This window comes from Bidens hawaiensis, unplaced genomic scaffold (assembly GCF_021521415.1).
Source record: "Bidens hawaiensis isolate Kalapana, Puna unplaced genomic scaffold, B.hawaiensis_p1.1 tig00043446_1, whole genome shotgun sequence".
In the NCBI taxonomy this organism is placed as follows: Eukaryota; Viridiplantae; Streptophyta; class Magnoliopsida; order Asterales; family Asteraceae; genus Bidens; species Bidens hawaiensis.
The window spans coordinates 69,637-85,862 of NW_027505830.1; the positions used below are offsets into that span (position 1 = coordinate 69,637).

Genomic DNA, 16,226 nt, shown 5'->3' on the forward strand with positions numbered 1-16,226 from the left:
CTTACCTGTATTCGATCTACGTTCCTCGGGTATGAGTGTGCTATATCACCGATGGTTTTCCGAGATACGAGTTCTTCCACCTACAAAACGAACAGCACCGTGAGCTTACCCCTCAGAAAGGGATAGAGGGGTCCTCTTTGGGGTAACCCTCCGGTGTGAGAATAAGATATTGCAGGAGAAGATAAGAATGTGAAAATGAGTAAAGGATTCAGAATATTTTTCTTGCTCAACCCCAACTGTGGAGGTGGTGTGGTATTTATAGTATTAGGGTTTCCAATGATTGGGCTCAGACCCAATTAGGGCCTTTTTGGCCTCCTCCTATTGCTTCGCGCCACGTGTACTTAGGACACCTGGTGCTTTTTCATTGATTATTCTCTGACCAAGGTATTTTACCTGACCCATGTGCCATCACGTGGTGGCACATGGGTTTTGCTGAGTTGTGCACCCTTCATTGGCAGCTGTCAACATCAGCACATTCTTTATTCCTTAAAAGATACCTTCTGGAAGGTTGTCTGATGAGTACAATCATGGTTGTCCTTATCCTGATTTGGATTAGACTATTGTCTCATTTGTTGTGTTGTCCTTTATGCGCCTATCCCGGGGATGCGCAAGGTCTTCTCTTTATTCTCACGCGCAGATGTTTCATGCGCAGATGTGATATGCGTGAGCATGTGATATGCGTAAGCATATGTAATATGCGTGAGCATATGTGATATGCGCCACGCGCAGATGTGATATGCGTGAGCATATGTGATATGCGCCACGCGCAGATGTGATATGCGTGAGCATATGTGATGCGTGAAAATATGTGATGCGTGAGCATATGTGATATGCGTGAGCATATGTGATATGCACCACGCGCATAGGTTTTGGCTGTGTCTTCATGACATCCTGATTTCAAGCCTCTTGTCTATATCTTGTGGGTTGACCCGCCCCGCTCGATACACGTTTCTTCAATGAGCATGTGCTTAAGTTGTTTTACTCGTCTCCGGTGAAAGGTACAGAAGACTTTACAGTTTCGTGTGATGTTTGTGATGGAGCTATCCAAAAGGACCGTTGGGCGTACTACTGTGAATCATGTAATAATTTTGACACACATTTGGGTTGTGTGGAAGGCGAAAAACGTGAAAGGGATAGTGTTGAGGATACTCAAGTGCAGCTTCAGAGGCTTCAGCTGGAAATGCAAATGAATCAACAGCTTGCACAGATGATTGCCAGTATGGGTGCAAGCATCGCTAGCTTGGCACCGTGAGATTTCTATAATTCTGGTCTATATTTCGGTTATTGTTATTATCAATTTGTAGTTTGGAATGTTACTCTCTTTAAACAGTGTATGTTCACTTTCAGATTAAAGTATTTTGATACAATCAATGCTTCGTGAAAGAGTGTGTCAATCGTCAATCAATTAAAAGGGCTAGTTACCTTTAGCTGAAACCCTGCTTACTATGACATTAATATACAACTCATTGCTGATTTCACCGGTGCTCATGAATTCAGTTCTAGTTTTCTGATATTGTTATTTGGAAACAAATATCCAAATATCCACTATTAGAAAAAAAATCAAAAATCCATCGTCATAAAAGTATTGTGTATGAAGTACGTCTTTGGATTAGTAAGACTTTTTATAAAAAAACTCATCATCATAAAAAACAATGGCCTTTTTATTATTGGAAAACTTGCATCCCATGTATCCACCGAATTAAATTCGATAGAACTCCGGGCACTAGCATTCGTTGGAATTGTTATAGAATACTAGCTTAGAACCCATCTACTACACAGGATGGAAAATATAAGTATATAAAATTTTCAAATTTTGTGTTCATCTTGTATGTGAAAAAGTATGTTGTTACATATACTAACAATTTTAAAAAATTAAAAAATATGTAAAGTTAATAATAATAATAATGATATATAACTGGCTTTTGAAAATATTTAAATTACTACGTAATAATTTGACTCAGAATCGCATTTATTATTTGATTGAAAACAAAAGTTACATCATTAGATTTGAAAATTACCTAAAATTGTGTATAAAATATGTAGTTGTTTTAACTTTGTCAATCATAAACTATTAATTATAACGGTAATGTTACAGGCAGTAACAAAACTTGAGCTAAGTCATAGGTGTGATCGGAGTCATTGAGGGATGATCAGGTTTAATACTTACAAAATAATTCGGATGAAATCGTAAAAATTTACCTTACAAAACGAAAAAACGAGGTGATTAAGGACACCCATGCCCCCTCATAAGCTTCGCACCTAGTAACATATGCGAAAACTTATTTTTATAAAAAAAAAAAGAAGTATAAATTTAAAATTAATCTTGTGTTAACCGCACTAACAAGTTGTAATTTAATATGTTTACTTGATCAATATATTGATAAAAGTCGTCGGCCACCAAAGAATTATGCATTACATTACAAACTACAAAGTCAACTTTCTCGACATGAAGAATCCTTACCAAGAAATAGTTGGCAATCTGACCAATTCCATCTACTTGTCTTCATATCCTCTCTTTCCAATTCCAATTCCAATTCCACCCACTAGCACATTCAAGGATGGATCAAGGGTACAAGCATTTCAGCCACTTGCACAACCTCATGTTTCTACTCCGACTAATTATCCGCAGCATACGATTCCATTCCGTCATGATCCTTTGCCTCAAGGCTGCCCACCTGATTCCATTCCAACGGGTTCTCAGAATCGGATTTCTAGTGTCCACTATCCAAATTCCATGGCTCAAACAGGACCTTCGGCTTCTATTCCCACTAATTATCCGGAAAATAAGATTCCTAACAGTCAAGATCCTTCAATGCCTCAAAATGGCCCTTCTGATTCCATTCCTACGAGTTCTCAAAGTCGGATTTCTAGTGTCCAGTATCCATCCATCTCTGAAACTGGACCTTCGGTTTCTATTCCCACTAGTTATCCACAAAATCCAGTTCCAAGCAATCAAGATCCTTCACTGCATCAAAACCGGCCTTCTGATTCCGTTCCAGTGAGTTCTCACGATCGGATTTCTAGTTTCCAGTATCCTTCAATGTCTTCTGTTTCCATTCCCAGTAATTATTCACAGAATCCAATTCCTAGCAATCAAGATCCTTCAATGCCTCAAGAGGGGCCTTCGGATTCCATTTCAACGAGTTCTCAAAATCGGATTTCTAGTGTCCAGTATCCTTCCATCTCTGAAACCAGACCTTCGGTTTCTATTCAAACTAACCATCCACAGAATCCAATTCCTTCGGCACCTCAAGAAAAGCCTTCCGTTTCTATTCCAACAAGTTCCAACAATTCCAGTGCTGAATATCATTCCGTGCCACAAACCGGACCTTCTGTTTCCATTCCCACTAATCCATCAGATTCAACCGATAACTCTCACGATCATTCAACGCCTTAAAATGAATTCAAAGATAAAGAAATAACACATTTCAGCCACCCCCACAAGTTATCTAAATTCGCTTTTCAAGAAGATGAAGAAAACGAGGTTATTTGTTCAGGATGTGAAGAAACCATAGTCGGCAACGGCTATTCATGCGTCAAACCTGATTGTGGCTTTCATCTTCACGAATCATGCTTTCATCTGAAACGAGAGATCCATCATAAATCACACCCAGAACACCCTCTAACCCTCCTCCCGATAGCACCTTACAATAAAAACGGCGAGTTTACTTGCAGTGCTTGTTTTAGTGACGGTACAGGTTTCACCTACCACTGTTCCATTTGTAAATTTGATCTACACGTCCCGTGTGTAAGCTTACCCGAAACAGTGAAGCGGCCTGATCACAAGCATCCGCTTAAGCTGTTTTACTCGTGTCCGGTTAAAGACGAAGACTATACGTTCTACTGTGATGTTTGTCATGACGAGGCTCAAAAGGACCGTTGGGTGTATTATTGTGAACCGTGTGATTACGGCACGCATTTGGGATGTGTGGATTGTGAAGAGTGTGAAAGAGACAGTATTCTTGACACGCAAGCTCAGCTCCAAAGGCTGCAGTTGCAAATGGAAATGGCTCGACAGAATGCACAGTTTATGGCTAGTATGGGTTCGAGCCTTGCTAGCTTGGCCTGTGAAAGGGATGTTCTTTGTTTTATTTTCTTGGTTGTTAAGTGTTAGTTGTCTTTGGTGTTATGTTGTGTGTTCTTGTTTTTGTGCATTCTATTTTCATTGAATATGTGATTTAAAAGAGTAACTAGAATAACATGAGCTGCAAAGTGGAGCCTAATTCTTTGAGACAAATAATCAAACACTTTTCTATAAGAGAATGCAAAGTTCCTTTTATTATAACTAAATGTTCTAACAAGACATTTATCAAACAACTTATAGGCATTCCCACAAGATATAAATTCCATTTAAAGTGCGATTAAACAAGTGTGACTAAAAACAGAGATACTGAAGTATTGAGAATCGAAGAGCGTACTGGAAGTGTACACTTCTATAGGGACAATAATTTGAACAACCACTGTTGCAACTGCTGCAATTTCATATCAACCGAACAAGCCGCACGGTGATTAACGGTCTGATTCAGCGTCGCCTATTTCAACTGAACAGGGTAAATTCAAGACCTGCTGGAATTTCAACTGAACAGGGCAATTTCAAATGGCAGGCGCTACGATTTTGGTTGGAACCAAACCGAACAGACGATTTGAACTGTCTTTGTTTTGGACTGGGGGTTGTTGAGTTGAAATAACATTTAGGCGTTCAAAATAATCAAACAGGATTTTGGGTTGGTTTTAAATTTGGATCGATTTGGAGAAAGTCAAAACTACAACAGTATAGAAACCGATTTGTAGAGGAAAAACCAAACAAGATCAGATAGATCGAACTGGGTACGGCTTCAACGTATTATATGATTAGGTTTTCTCAAACTGGTTCTCCCGCCGATTTTTAACTTATCTGTATCAAAACCAATTTCAAACTAACAGATCGATCCAAGGGTTAGTGGAGCACCCCCGCCACCACCACTACCAAGTCTACCATGACCACCTACTAGTTGCCTGCCGACACCGCCACTATTGCCACCATTGCCAGCGCTACCCATCAACCATCGTCATCATCTTTCTGCCACCATCACTTGAAAACTAGAAATGAGATCTGAAATGAATTAAATGTGGCATATTTTAAGTATAACCTTGTTTCAATATAAAAAAAGGAGTTAAAACACTTAAAACTACACATTTCAAAGAAACAGTTTGTCATCAAATAGAAATCACCACTCTGTTTATATTTTAATAAAACACATCACAGATAAAGTACAAAGACAAAACACAGTCCAAGTCCAGAATTATTTTTCAAAACCAGCATTCAAATAAAACACATAAAAATACACCATATGAATCTCACAAATATCGCATATAAACTCGGGTCGGTCGCACCATGCTTAGCACACAAAAGAAGCCTCGACATGGTTATCATCACAATAAAGCCCCGGGTTTTGAGTAAACCCTTGTTTCTTCAACAACCTCCTCGCCTCAGTCACAAGCTTATAATTACTAATATCATCATTCGTTTCAAGAATCGTTTGAATCGCGTTACTAAGTGCACCGTAAGCTTGATCTGGTTTGCCACCTGGTGTGGCATCAGCCGAGGTTTCGTGTGTCTGGCACCCGCTAATTAAAATCCCATTTTCGGGCAAATCCCGCTTCTTAGACCCTGCGTATGCATCTTCTTTCCTTCCAACTTGTTCTTCCATTGCAGGCTTGGCATATTCTGAATCATTTTCAAGTTTTTGCTTTAGAAATTCCTGAGCTAAACTCCCAACCATCCCAAAGAAGCCACCACCACCATTGCCGCCAGCATCACCGCCTTGCAGCTTGTTTAACAGGACATTCATGAACTTTTTCACTTTTGGACTTGAATCTTCACCAAACATATCAAACAATGTAGGTCTCACTTTCCCAACATCTATATCATCTTTACCTGTTTGTTGTTTTAGTATGTCAATGAGGGTTGAAATAGGTAATGATTTGTTTTTAACATAAAGACCTCCTTCATATTCTTTTTCTTCTATTTCTTCTTCTTCTTCTTCGCGATGCTTGTTATGGCGTAATCCAGAAGGAAGATGAATGCCACGCGACTCTAATGCGTTTTCAGCAGTTTTGTGTAGGAAGCTTCTGAATCCAAAGCGGGATCCGCTTTCTTTTTCGTCTTCTTCTTCGTTTGTGTCGGTTTTGCAGCTCTCGCCAATTTGTTCTTTGGCTTCATCGATTAGACCACCACTGTGGCATGAATCTGATACAATGGTGATTCTGCAGCCATGAGGAACTTGATCAACAAGTTCTCTGAAATCATCATCTGCAACCACCATATGAATGAAAATTCATTAACAGGAAAGTCAACAAAGGCACAAATTCATGATCTTAGATGCAATTTATTGGGCTGTAAATGAACCAAACCGAACAAGGCTTTGTTCATGTTCGTTTGTTAAGCTTTTATCGGACAAACGAACAGCTCACGAACACCTAACCAAACAAAATTTCTTGTCCGTGTTTGTTCATTAAGGAAATGAGCTTGTTCATAAACGGTTCACGAACACATACACAATCTTTTTTTTTTATTTCGCTAACCGAGAATGTTCAGTGTCATCGGTTTGAGTCCAGATAGCAAGTTTGTGTTGGTGTTTTCTTTTAATATTCATATTCATATGTTAATTTACATATAAATTATAAAGTAATCACATAATACTCATATATTTTTTTGTTTTATACTTGATAATTCTGCTAAAATTTATATGATAAGATTATAAAAGTGATTAAAAAGTATTAAAAACCTTTATAAACAAACATAAATGAACACATTATCGAACGCAACTAAACAAACTTGGCCTCTGTTCCTATTCGTTCATTTAGTTAATCAAACAAAACTCTTTGTTCGCGTTCTTTCATTTATTAAACAAATGAGCATAAACAAACCTCCCGCCGAACATTCAGTTCGACTACAGTCCTAGATGCAAACACAAATGACAATAAGAATCATTGTTAAATCCTAATTGAGGAACAGATTATCATAATTCAACTCCCTCTACCAGAACAGGATATTACTATAACTAAATTACACAGATGCTAGTAAAATTAAGCAGATCCGATAATTCTACAGTAATCAAGTGTTTCAGACCGCAAAATTCACGGTCAAAACAACCCGATCCCTTCAGATCCGGCACTTCATCCACTACAAAAACAATCTAAACAGCATTTCAGTCTCACAAACCTAACACCTAATCCACATAACACATTCTAGCATCACCGATCCACTTACAACAACTTCAATCACTAACAGCAGTACACAATTCAGTGATCAATTATTCAAATCAACGATAAACAAAAGTTCAATTATAATTATCCGTACCGTTGATCAGGTTAAAATCGCACGGCACAATACACTCATCATATCCAGTATCGTCATCGTCACCAGTCTCGGCAGGAAGCCTTGTACCGTGTCCACTGTAATGCACAAACAGAAAATCACCATCCTCAGCAGAGCTCACGAGATCGGATAAAGCTTTGCGGATGTTCTTCCCGGTAGGTTTGGTGTAGGAGTCGTCGGTGTCGATTAAGATATTAATATCTTGGTCGGAGAATCCGTAGCGGTCGACTAGACACCGGTGCATACGCTTGACGTCGTTGACGCAGCCACGGAGCTCCGCCTTGGTTCCAGGGTAGTTGCATCCGATCAATACGGCTTTCTTTCCCATTGACAACTTGAATAATTGCAGTGAGGAATTGATTGACGCTTTTGACTTGGTGTCTGTCCAATTATTTCATTTCATTTCATTTCAAATAATAAATGTAATATTATAGGAGGACTTTTATTTTGATATAATAATATAGTGAAAGAAATATGTACCAAATAAAGGGGTATGTATTGTCGACGTATTCATATCATCAATGATCAACATGGCAACTTGATCTCCATATATAATAATTAGGGGTGTAAATGAGTTGAACGGTTCATGGGTTACTTTAGCTCTCGAAACGAGGTGAGTTTTTTGAGTTCGAACAGAGCCGAGCCTTACTCAAAGCTCATTTAGTTATCGAGCCTAAACTTGAGCCTTGTATGGGAAGCTCGTTTCAGCTCGTAGAGCTTTAACGAGCCTTGTGTGTTTTAAGTTTTATGTATTTTTATTTTAGACTTCTATATATTGGTTTTACATGAGTCGAGCTCGAGCCAAGCTTTGACTCGTTTAAGATACTATACGAGTTTGAGCGAAGCTTAGACTCGTTTGAAGTTTTTCTCAAAATATATAAAAATAAACATACATAAATTAATTAATAAATGAGTCAAACCCGAGCTTGAAAAAAGTCAAAAACAGTTGGCGAGTCGAGCCCAAACCCTCATAAGTCAAAACGAGCCGAGCTTGAGCCTAGTCGAACTTAGGCTCGGCTCACATGTTTACGCTCCTAAATTAATAATATGGTTTCCCTAAGAGGAAATTTAAATAATATTAAAAGTTATATATTTATATATCCACGAATTTTAGGTTTGATGATACTAAAACTTTAGGTCATTTAACCATTTTTATCAACAATCCTTAGGTTGGGTTGTCCACTAAAGAATAAAAAATTTAATACTAAAAATCTTTAAAATCTCACAACCCGGTTGTGAGACAACCTAGGTTACAACCCGCTCAATTTCAATTCAATGTCACATGGCAATTAATTAGTGACCTATTATTTAATTGTTTTTTTCTTTTTAATCTAAAGAATTAATTCTACATATAGTTTGATTCCTTTTAATAGCTTATATTATTTAACCTTAAAAAAATCTAAATACAGAGTTTTTTTTGAACATTTTAATATAAATTTTATTAAAAACGCAGTACTATCAAAAATATGTATTTTTTTAATTATAAATAAACGTTTAGTTTTATTTAAACATAGAGTGCTTTCAACTATATAAATTTTATTTTATGGAGTACTTTTAAAGAATATGTTTATTTTAACTTTTTTTTTAGTTTTAATATATTTTTTTATACTTAAAATAGTTTTGTTTCAAAAAATAAACATTTTATTATTTACAATAAATTTTATAAAATAAATTAAAACGTAAATAAAAACTTGGTTTGGGTTGGGTTGGGTTGGGTTGGGTTGGGTTGTAAAGAAAAGTGTAAAGTTGAGTTATGCTGGGTTGTGTATGTGAAAGAGAGAGGATTAATTTTTTGTTGAAAAATTAGGTTGGGTTGGGTTATGAATAAAGTTAGTATGGGCACGTAAAGTTTAATGAAAATAGACAATTAAAAAGGGCACTTATCAAAGAGAACTCTTAATTTGACAGATTTGACAATAAATTTGAAATTACAAGTCAACTATTAATGATGAAATTAAAACTAAACATAAGAACGTAAATGGCGTTAACCAATGAAAAAAACATGCATGGCTAGTGAAAGGTTTGACGATTGCAAAAATTGAGAAACAAGTCTTTAGTGGCGAAATTAGAGTTTCAAGTAGTGGAATTTGGGTATGATAGCTAAGACAAACTGCTCGTGGCATTTGCCACAAGATCCGGCTCGTTGAGGCCTTTCTGTTGACTAGTACTAGGTTTCGTAATTACACTCATAACCCAGATTATGTCTTTTTAAAGTTTGAGTATTTTCTGTCATGTTTTCCTCTATCAAGCTAGTTCAGAATAGTTTCCTAGCTCTTAATTAATCTTTCATCATATAAATTAAAAAATATTACTTTAAATGAAGAAAAATAATTTTACACAAGAAGAAAAGTTATAAGAACTATGTTACATGCAGTGTTGCAAAAATCCCAACTAGGCGCTGATTAATTTCCGATTAATTGCTAGTCCCTATTTCACTGATTAATTTTGTGTTAATTGGTCAATGGTCAAATTAGGCCAAAATCATGATTAATTGGACTTAATCGGTTTTTTCTGATGAGGTTAGGGCTAAAATTGGCGGTTTCTGGCGAGATTCCGAGCAAAATCAACGGTTTATAGCGAGATTCCAACAAAAATTAGCGGTTTTTAGCGAGATTCCAGCTAATTTCCAGTCAAAATGTGTTTGTGTACGTATAAAATTGAAAATTATATATAAAAATGTATGCGTGTATACATAAAACAAAAAAATATATATTAAAGTCCGATCCGATTAATCCGACTAATCGCTAGTCCCTACCCTACCGCCCGACTAGCGATTTTTACAACATTGGTTACATGGAAAGAAACTTGCAATATTACATTATTATCTAACTAGGATAATAACTCGTGTAACACGGGTGAAAAACATATCAACAAACAATATAAAATATAAACTACGCATTCAGTTAACACAAATATTTGACATAAGTTTTTTACCCTCAGATGTTACAAAAGATATTAAACTATATCTATAACATAAAAAGAAAATACTTTATAAATAAATAATGCAATGAATAAGAAATAATATAACATAAATGAACCATTAGACCTGAAAAAAATAAAAAAACACATATTACTAAAAGATTTTGTAATATTAATTGAAAACTAAGTTTACAAATACATACCAACTTTAAACTGTATTACATTAAGTTTTCGAAAATCTCTTTGTAAACAGCTTTATTTAATTTTTTTAAATGTTCCTAATTTTCTAAAGAACGTTTTTTTCTTTTTTCATTTAGAGTGTTTTTTATAAATAATTTTCAGAGATATCTATATTTTTATAGCATTTTTCATGTCATTTCTTAATAAATAAATAAATAAAACTTAAAGAACATTCGGTTTGATCATCATTCACCGGCTCTTCTTCTTTCCTCAAGAGTAAACTAAATCATTGACAAGGTGGTTATTAATTGGAATAAATAGACTTAATCATAGAGTTAATTGCATTAATTTGAATAAATAGATTTAATTGTAGAATTAATTGAATTAAATTGGAATGCTTATTTTAATTTAGTGGATTAAAAATATTTGTGAATATGTGGAAATTATTGATTTGGAAATGTGATTACATTGAATCCTATGTGGATATGCTAGAATAAGGACATGTGAAGAGAATCATCTTGCTTTAATATATTAGTAAGATGTTCCCAATTGTTCTGAATAATGTTTTTTTCTTTTTTCATTTAGAGTGTTTTTTATAAATAATTTTCAGAGATATCTATATTTTTATAGCATTTTTCATGTCATTTTTAATAAATAAATAAATAAAACTTAAAGAACATTCGGTTTGATCACCATTCACTAGCTCTTCTTCTTTCCTCAAGAGTAAATTAAATCATTGATAAGGTGGTTAAAAATTGGAATAAATAAACTTAATCATGGAATTATTTGCATTAATTTGAATAAATAGATTTAATTGTAGAATTAATTGAATTAAATTGGAATGCTTATTTTAATATAGTGGATTAAAAATAATTGTGAATATGTGGAAATTATTGATATGGAAATGTGATTACATGGAATCCTATGTGGATAGGCTAGAATAAGGACATGTGAAGATAATCATCTTGCTTTAATATATTAGTAAGATTAGTATAATTGAGAACTTTGGTGCCATAAAGTGTGCTTTTTCTGTTTTTGTATATATAGTAATGGTTTTGATGTTTGGCATATATATGGGTGTTGGCAAGATGGTTTTGTTGGTACGGGTGAATGCTTGTGCCGGTTTGGGACCAAGGTTCGAATCTCTCTTGTCTCAAGTGTACATTTTATTTTTTTAAGTGTGTTATTTATGTTTTTGTGTAGGTTAGAATGGTTTGTCTTTCAACATTAACTTTGTTGGGGACCGGATAGTTGTGTTAAGTGAAGCCGACCAGATTTGTGTAATACCAATTTTTATTTTATTTTTTGTTTTGGTTTTTTTAGTTCCGCTAACGTAACGAGCGTGACTGAGACCGATCAAATTTGTGTAGACTCATAGCCTCAACGTTCGGGATCGACAACACTCAGGCTTTACCCACGCCCGAGCTTTATTGACCGACGCCACACCATTGATCCACCTAAGTTTTTAAATTGTTTTTGTTTTAACTTTTATTAATAGTTCTGATACCATAATGCACATAACCAAAACTGACCGAATTCGTGTTGACTTACTGTCTAAAAGTTGGGACCTACAACGCTTGGGTTTCACCAATGCCCGAGTTTACTGTCTTGCTCGGCGCAACGCGCCGGGTAAAAAACACTAGTTGTATATAAGATTAGTTCACATGTCCGGTGCAGCAACTATTTTTCTAAATATTTTATTAGTTTTTTTAATTTGAACAACTTCTTTAAACATGTAAATTTGACGAACTATTTGGGTTTATTCCAAAACTGTAACTAGCCTATTCTATCGCAACGACTCATCGCCGCAGCACCTATGTTTTACCGACTGCATTATAAACATCCTTTTAAATATGTCATTTTATCTATCATAAGCTACATGGATTCCATTACTATTCTAGGCGTTCACTAATTTATTTTATGGCTTTAGTATCGGTACCGCACGCATGACCCAGATGATGGGGCAGCGAGGATCCACGTGACCTGGTGGATGTTGAACAAAATGTTGACTACCTTATCCCTATCAATTGATGTCATATGAACAACAGCAACAACAACAACAAACACATAAATTCTTCATGTAAACACCCCAACAAACAGTTAGTTAACAACATTTCCTCCTCCCATTACCCCTTTTCATATAACAAACTTTCAATGTATAATAATAATAATAATAATAATAATAATAATAATAATAATAATTCCTATAAACACCTCAACAATTAGTTAGTTATAACAATCATTTCTCCTCTCATTACCCCTAATTCAATCAGTTTTTCATATAACAAACTTTCCGTGTTCCCATTACCCATAATTCAATCAGTTTTACAAATAACAAACTTTACCTCTTTCCATTAACCCCAATTCTATTTCATTTTTGTTCCTTTTCTTGACTCCGCCATGAATGACCAAACCAAGGAATTTAAAGGCACCATGTGAGTGACATGACAAGTGATATTAAGGAGAGCTAATGAGGAATCTAACTTGATTCCTATTAATGCAGTTTTCACTAAATGTTTATACTGCAACATTGGTATACTGGGGGCAAGATAATAAAGAGCTTCATGTGCATCACTTGTACTGCAGAGAGAAGCTAAAGTATGGCAAGTGGATAATACAATGGAGAACATTGAATGGGGAAAATGCTCAACTGGTAGAAAACTCTTGTGTGCACTATGAGATATTCAATGAACTGTTGATGAGTTTATGAACTGAGTTCACTTGCTAGAAGAAAAAAATGTATGAGCAATTAACAAGTGACTGGAAAATCAGAAGTGAGGTGTTGGAGTACACAAAAGAAGTTGTTCCAAAGACACCTCTAGGTTGTGGAGAGCTTCAGGCCTGTTGGGGCGATTTTTTAAAGAGTTTAATGAGGCAGACTCAAGAAGGGTTCAGGAAAACATCAATCTGAAGTGGCTGCACCGGTATCTGGTCTAGTTGAGAGGAAGCCTAGGTTCTGCAAGTTTATTCACAAGAGGATCACTTAAGTGTTAGGAGGCATGTTACTTTTGATTTCTGATTTGACTAGGATTTGGATAGGATCCCTTAAGTGCCAAGAGGCATGTTACTTATGATTTTTTTATTTGACTTGGATTTGAATTTTGTTGAGAAATTACATCTTTGATTAAACAAGCGGAACCAAAACACACTTCCAGGAGTTGGAGAGCTTCAGGTCTGGTTGGTTGTTTTATCCAAGTGTTTAATTCTATCATCACGAACAGTAAAAGCACTTTGAAACCACAACATTAACTAGAATCAAAGTAGATTCTTCTGCTCCTCTTCGTGACATCACATTAAATGTTTGATCATATACATTATAATATTTGAGAAAGATATTGAACTCCTTAAATATAGGTGCCGGCTATTTTTTAACCATCGTTGATGATTTTAATCGGTCTGTGTGGCTGCTCATTTTAAAACACAAGTTAGTAGCGAGTGATTATTTATGTGCTTTTCACAAAATGATTAATACATACTTTAATAAAATTGACAAGGAAATTAGTAGTGACAATGAGGGTGAATTTACCTCGAACATAATGCTCAATTTTTACACCGAATAAGGTATTCTTCCCGGAGAGGAATGGTTTTTGATGAACTACTCCGTTTACTAGTTGATGAATCATGCTATTTACATGATTCAACTTAATTTTCTCAGGAAGCTCCTAATCCCACTGGTAGTTGAATCATGTCATTTAAATGATTGATTCCACTTACTAAAGGCTGCGGAATAAGAGCGGTAAAGCTTTCTGGTTTGAAATCATCTTTTCTGGGCCTTGAATATTAAGCCCAATTTGTGGTTTTCTCATACAATAAGATTCAATTTGGACTTGTTAGGTTTGGTCCATTACCTTGAGCTAGGTCGAGCGTGTACACATTTCGTTATGAAAATGTGTCTTATCCATCGACGAGTCTTGTTCTAAGCCCGTCCATCTCGTCTTATGGTAAGATATCCATAAACCTTCAATCACAGGAACCCTACGGCCATTGGTCTACAGTGCATTATACCAAATTTCAGAATTAGTTTCCTCAGTTGTATAGATACCTGTGTCAATCCCGAGCTGAGTAACCAAGGTTGGATACCAAACTCCCCTGATTCTGAACTGAACCCCCTCCGGATCCCACATGTAAAGGTCTTTGGTTTACATCGAGAATGAAGCAAGAAACTCTTTGTAAGTTCGGTTATGGCTCTTCTCTTACAATTGAAAACTCGGACCCACGGGCCCTTCGCAAGATTGGTGTAACGTTCTAACTGGTTGATATCTTGCAATGTCTTGGTGCATGCATAAAGATTTGGAGCAGGTCTTAGGCGTCTCATGAGTGCCAGTCTGTCTCAAGCGATTTGATCGCGCTTTGTGAGCTCAGGAGAGACTAGGAAAGCATGAATATCATCTCCTAGTTCAGTCATCCTGAAAACGAAATGATATTAACGAAACGAAAAGCGGAAATAAAATTGAAAATCTGGAACAGAGGGCTCGGCACGCCCCCGTGTCATTCTGACACGACCCTGATTGTGCTGAGGGATTTTTGGGCATTAAGTGCAGGAACCGTGTTAAGCGGTTATTATTGTTTGAAAATGCTACGAACCCTCTTGTTGACAAGTGTGTACCATCATGCACAAATCATACAAGAGAGGGATGTTTTGTAACTGACAGGAACGAGCTGAAAAGTAGCATGAAGAGAAAAGGATGGAATGATAGAGTCATTAAGATGAAAGATGGTGAGAAACCGACAGCAAGGAAGGGAAGGAGAGAAAAGGAATTGATGAATTCCATGGTGACCTCATCGGCTTATGAAAATACTTGAGGCATTAGAGGCATTGTCGAGCTGTAGACACACAATTCAGCGCTGACCGGGAGGCAACCCGGGGTTTGTAAGTGTGTTCCATTTTATTTTCTTTTCGTTGTGTCGTTGTTTGACTTTGGTCTCGAGTTCTATGCAGCATATCTCAAGTGTGGAGAGGCTTTTGATGCAGTGTGCGTCTTGGAGGTTCGGTAAGTAATTGGTTAATTTCACGGCTTTCCAGGTAAGTATTGCAAATTCCGACTTCGGAAGCATGTTCAGAGTGTTGTCGGGATGTCGAAAAGTGACTGGGTCGGAAAATGCCTAACCCCAATTCGGCAAAAACTTTCTGTTCACTGGGGACCATCACGCTACGCGATGGCCCTGGACAGCTCACCATCGCGCTATGCGATGGTGGCTGGGACTTCCCAGACATCTGACGTCATCGCGTAGCGCGATGACGCCATGATCAACCCCATCACGGTACGCGATGGGGTCCAAACCCTAATTTGAATTAATTGTGTCGCGTAGCGCGACGTGTGCTTACCTGACCCATCGCGCTACGCGATGGGTCCTCGGATCTTTAAAAAAACGAAAAAAAAATATTTAAAATAAATAAGTAATAATAATATAATAATAATTATATATAACAGCCCTCCCACTTTGTCTGTTGTATTTAATATGTATATTTGTATATATTTGTATTTTTGTTTGTGTTACTTTGGAACTTTGTAGGTGTGTTTACTATAAACCCTCACGAGACCTCACTCGTCTACCCGGGCTACCTGGAGGGGGGGTTTAAAGGGCTTGTTGCATACGCTAAATGTAACCGTGATTCCTACGAAAGTGAGTTAGGTCTTTTATTATTTTTAATTAATTAACAAAATTTTTTTATGAAATTGACTAACTCGGCTCGGTAATGATTTTTATAATATAATAATAATATTAACTCTCGAAAGATCTAAGTCTTATACTTGTGAGTGGTTAC

General features: G+C 36.3%; 1 protein-coding gene across 1 annotated transcript; it reads right to left on the minus strand.

Annotated features, from left to right (window-relative positions):
* Positions 1-5,228: 5,228 nt before the first annotated feature.
* Positions 5,229-7,688, minus strand: LOC143615502 (metacaspase-4-like). The gene is made up of 2 exons (XM_077088612.1): positions 7,343-7,688; positions 5,229-6,292 (listed from the first exon to the last, which is right to left on the minus strand). Exons 1-2 carry the CDS (start codon positions 7,686-7,688, stop codon positions 5,379-5,381), a joined length of 1,260 nt encoding a protein of 419 aa, XP_076944727.1. The 3' UTR covers positions 5,229-5,378.
* Positions 7,689-16,226: the final 8,538 nt, after the last annotated feature.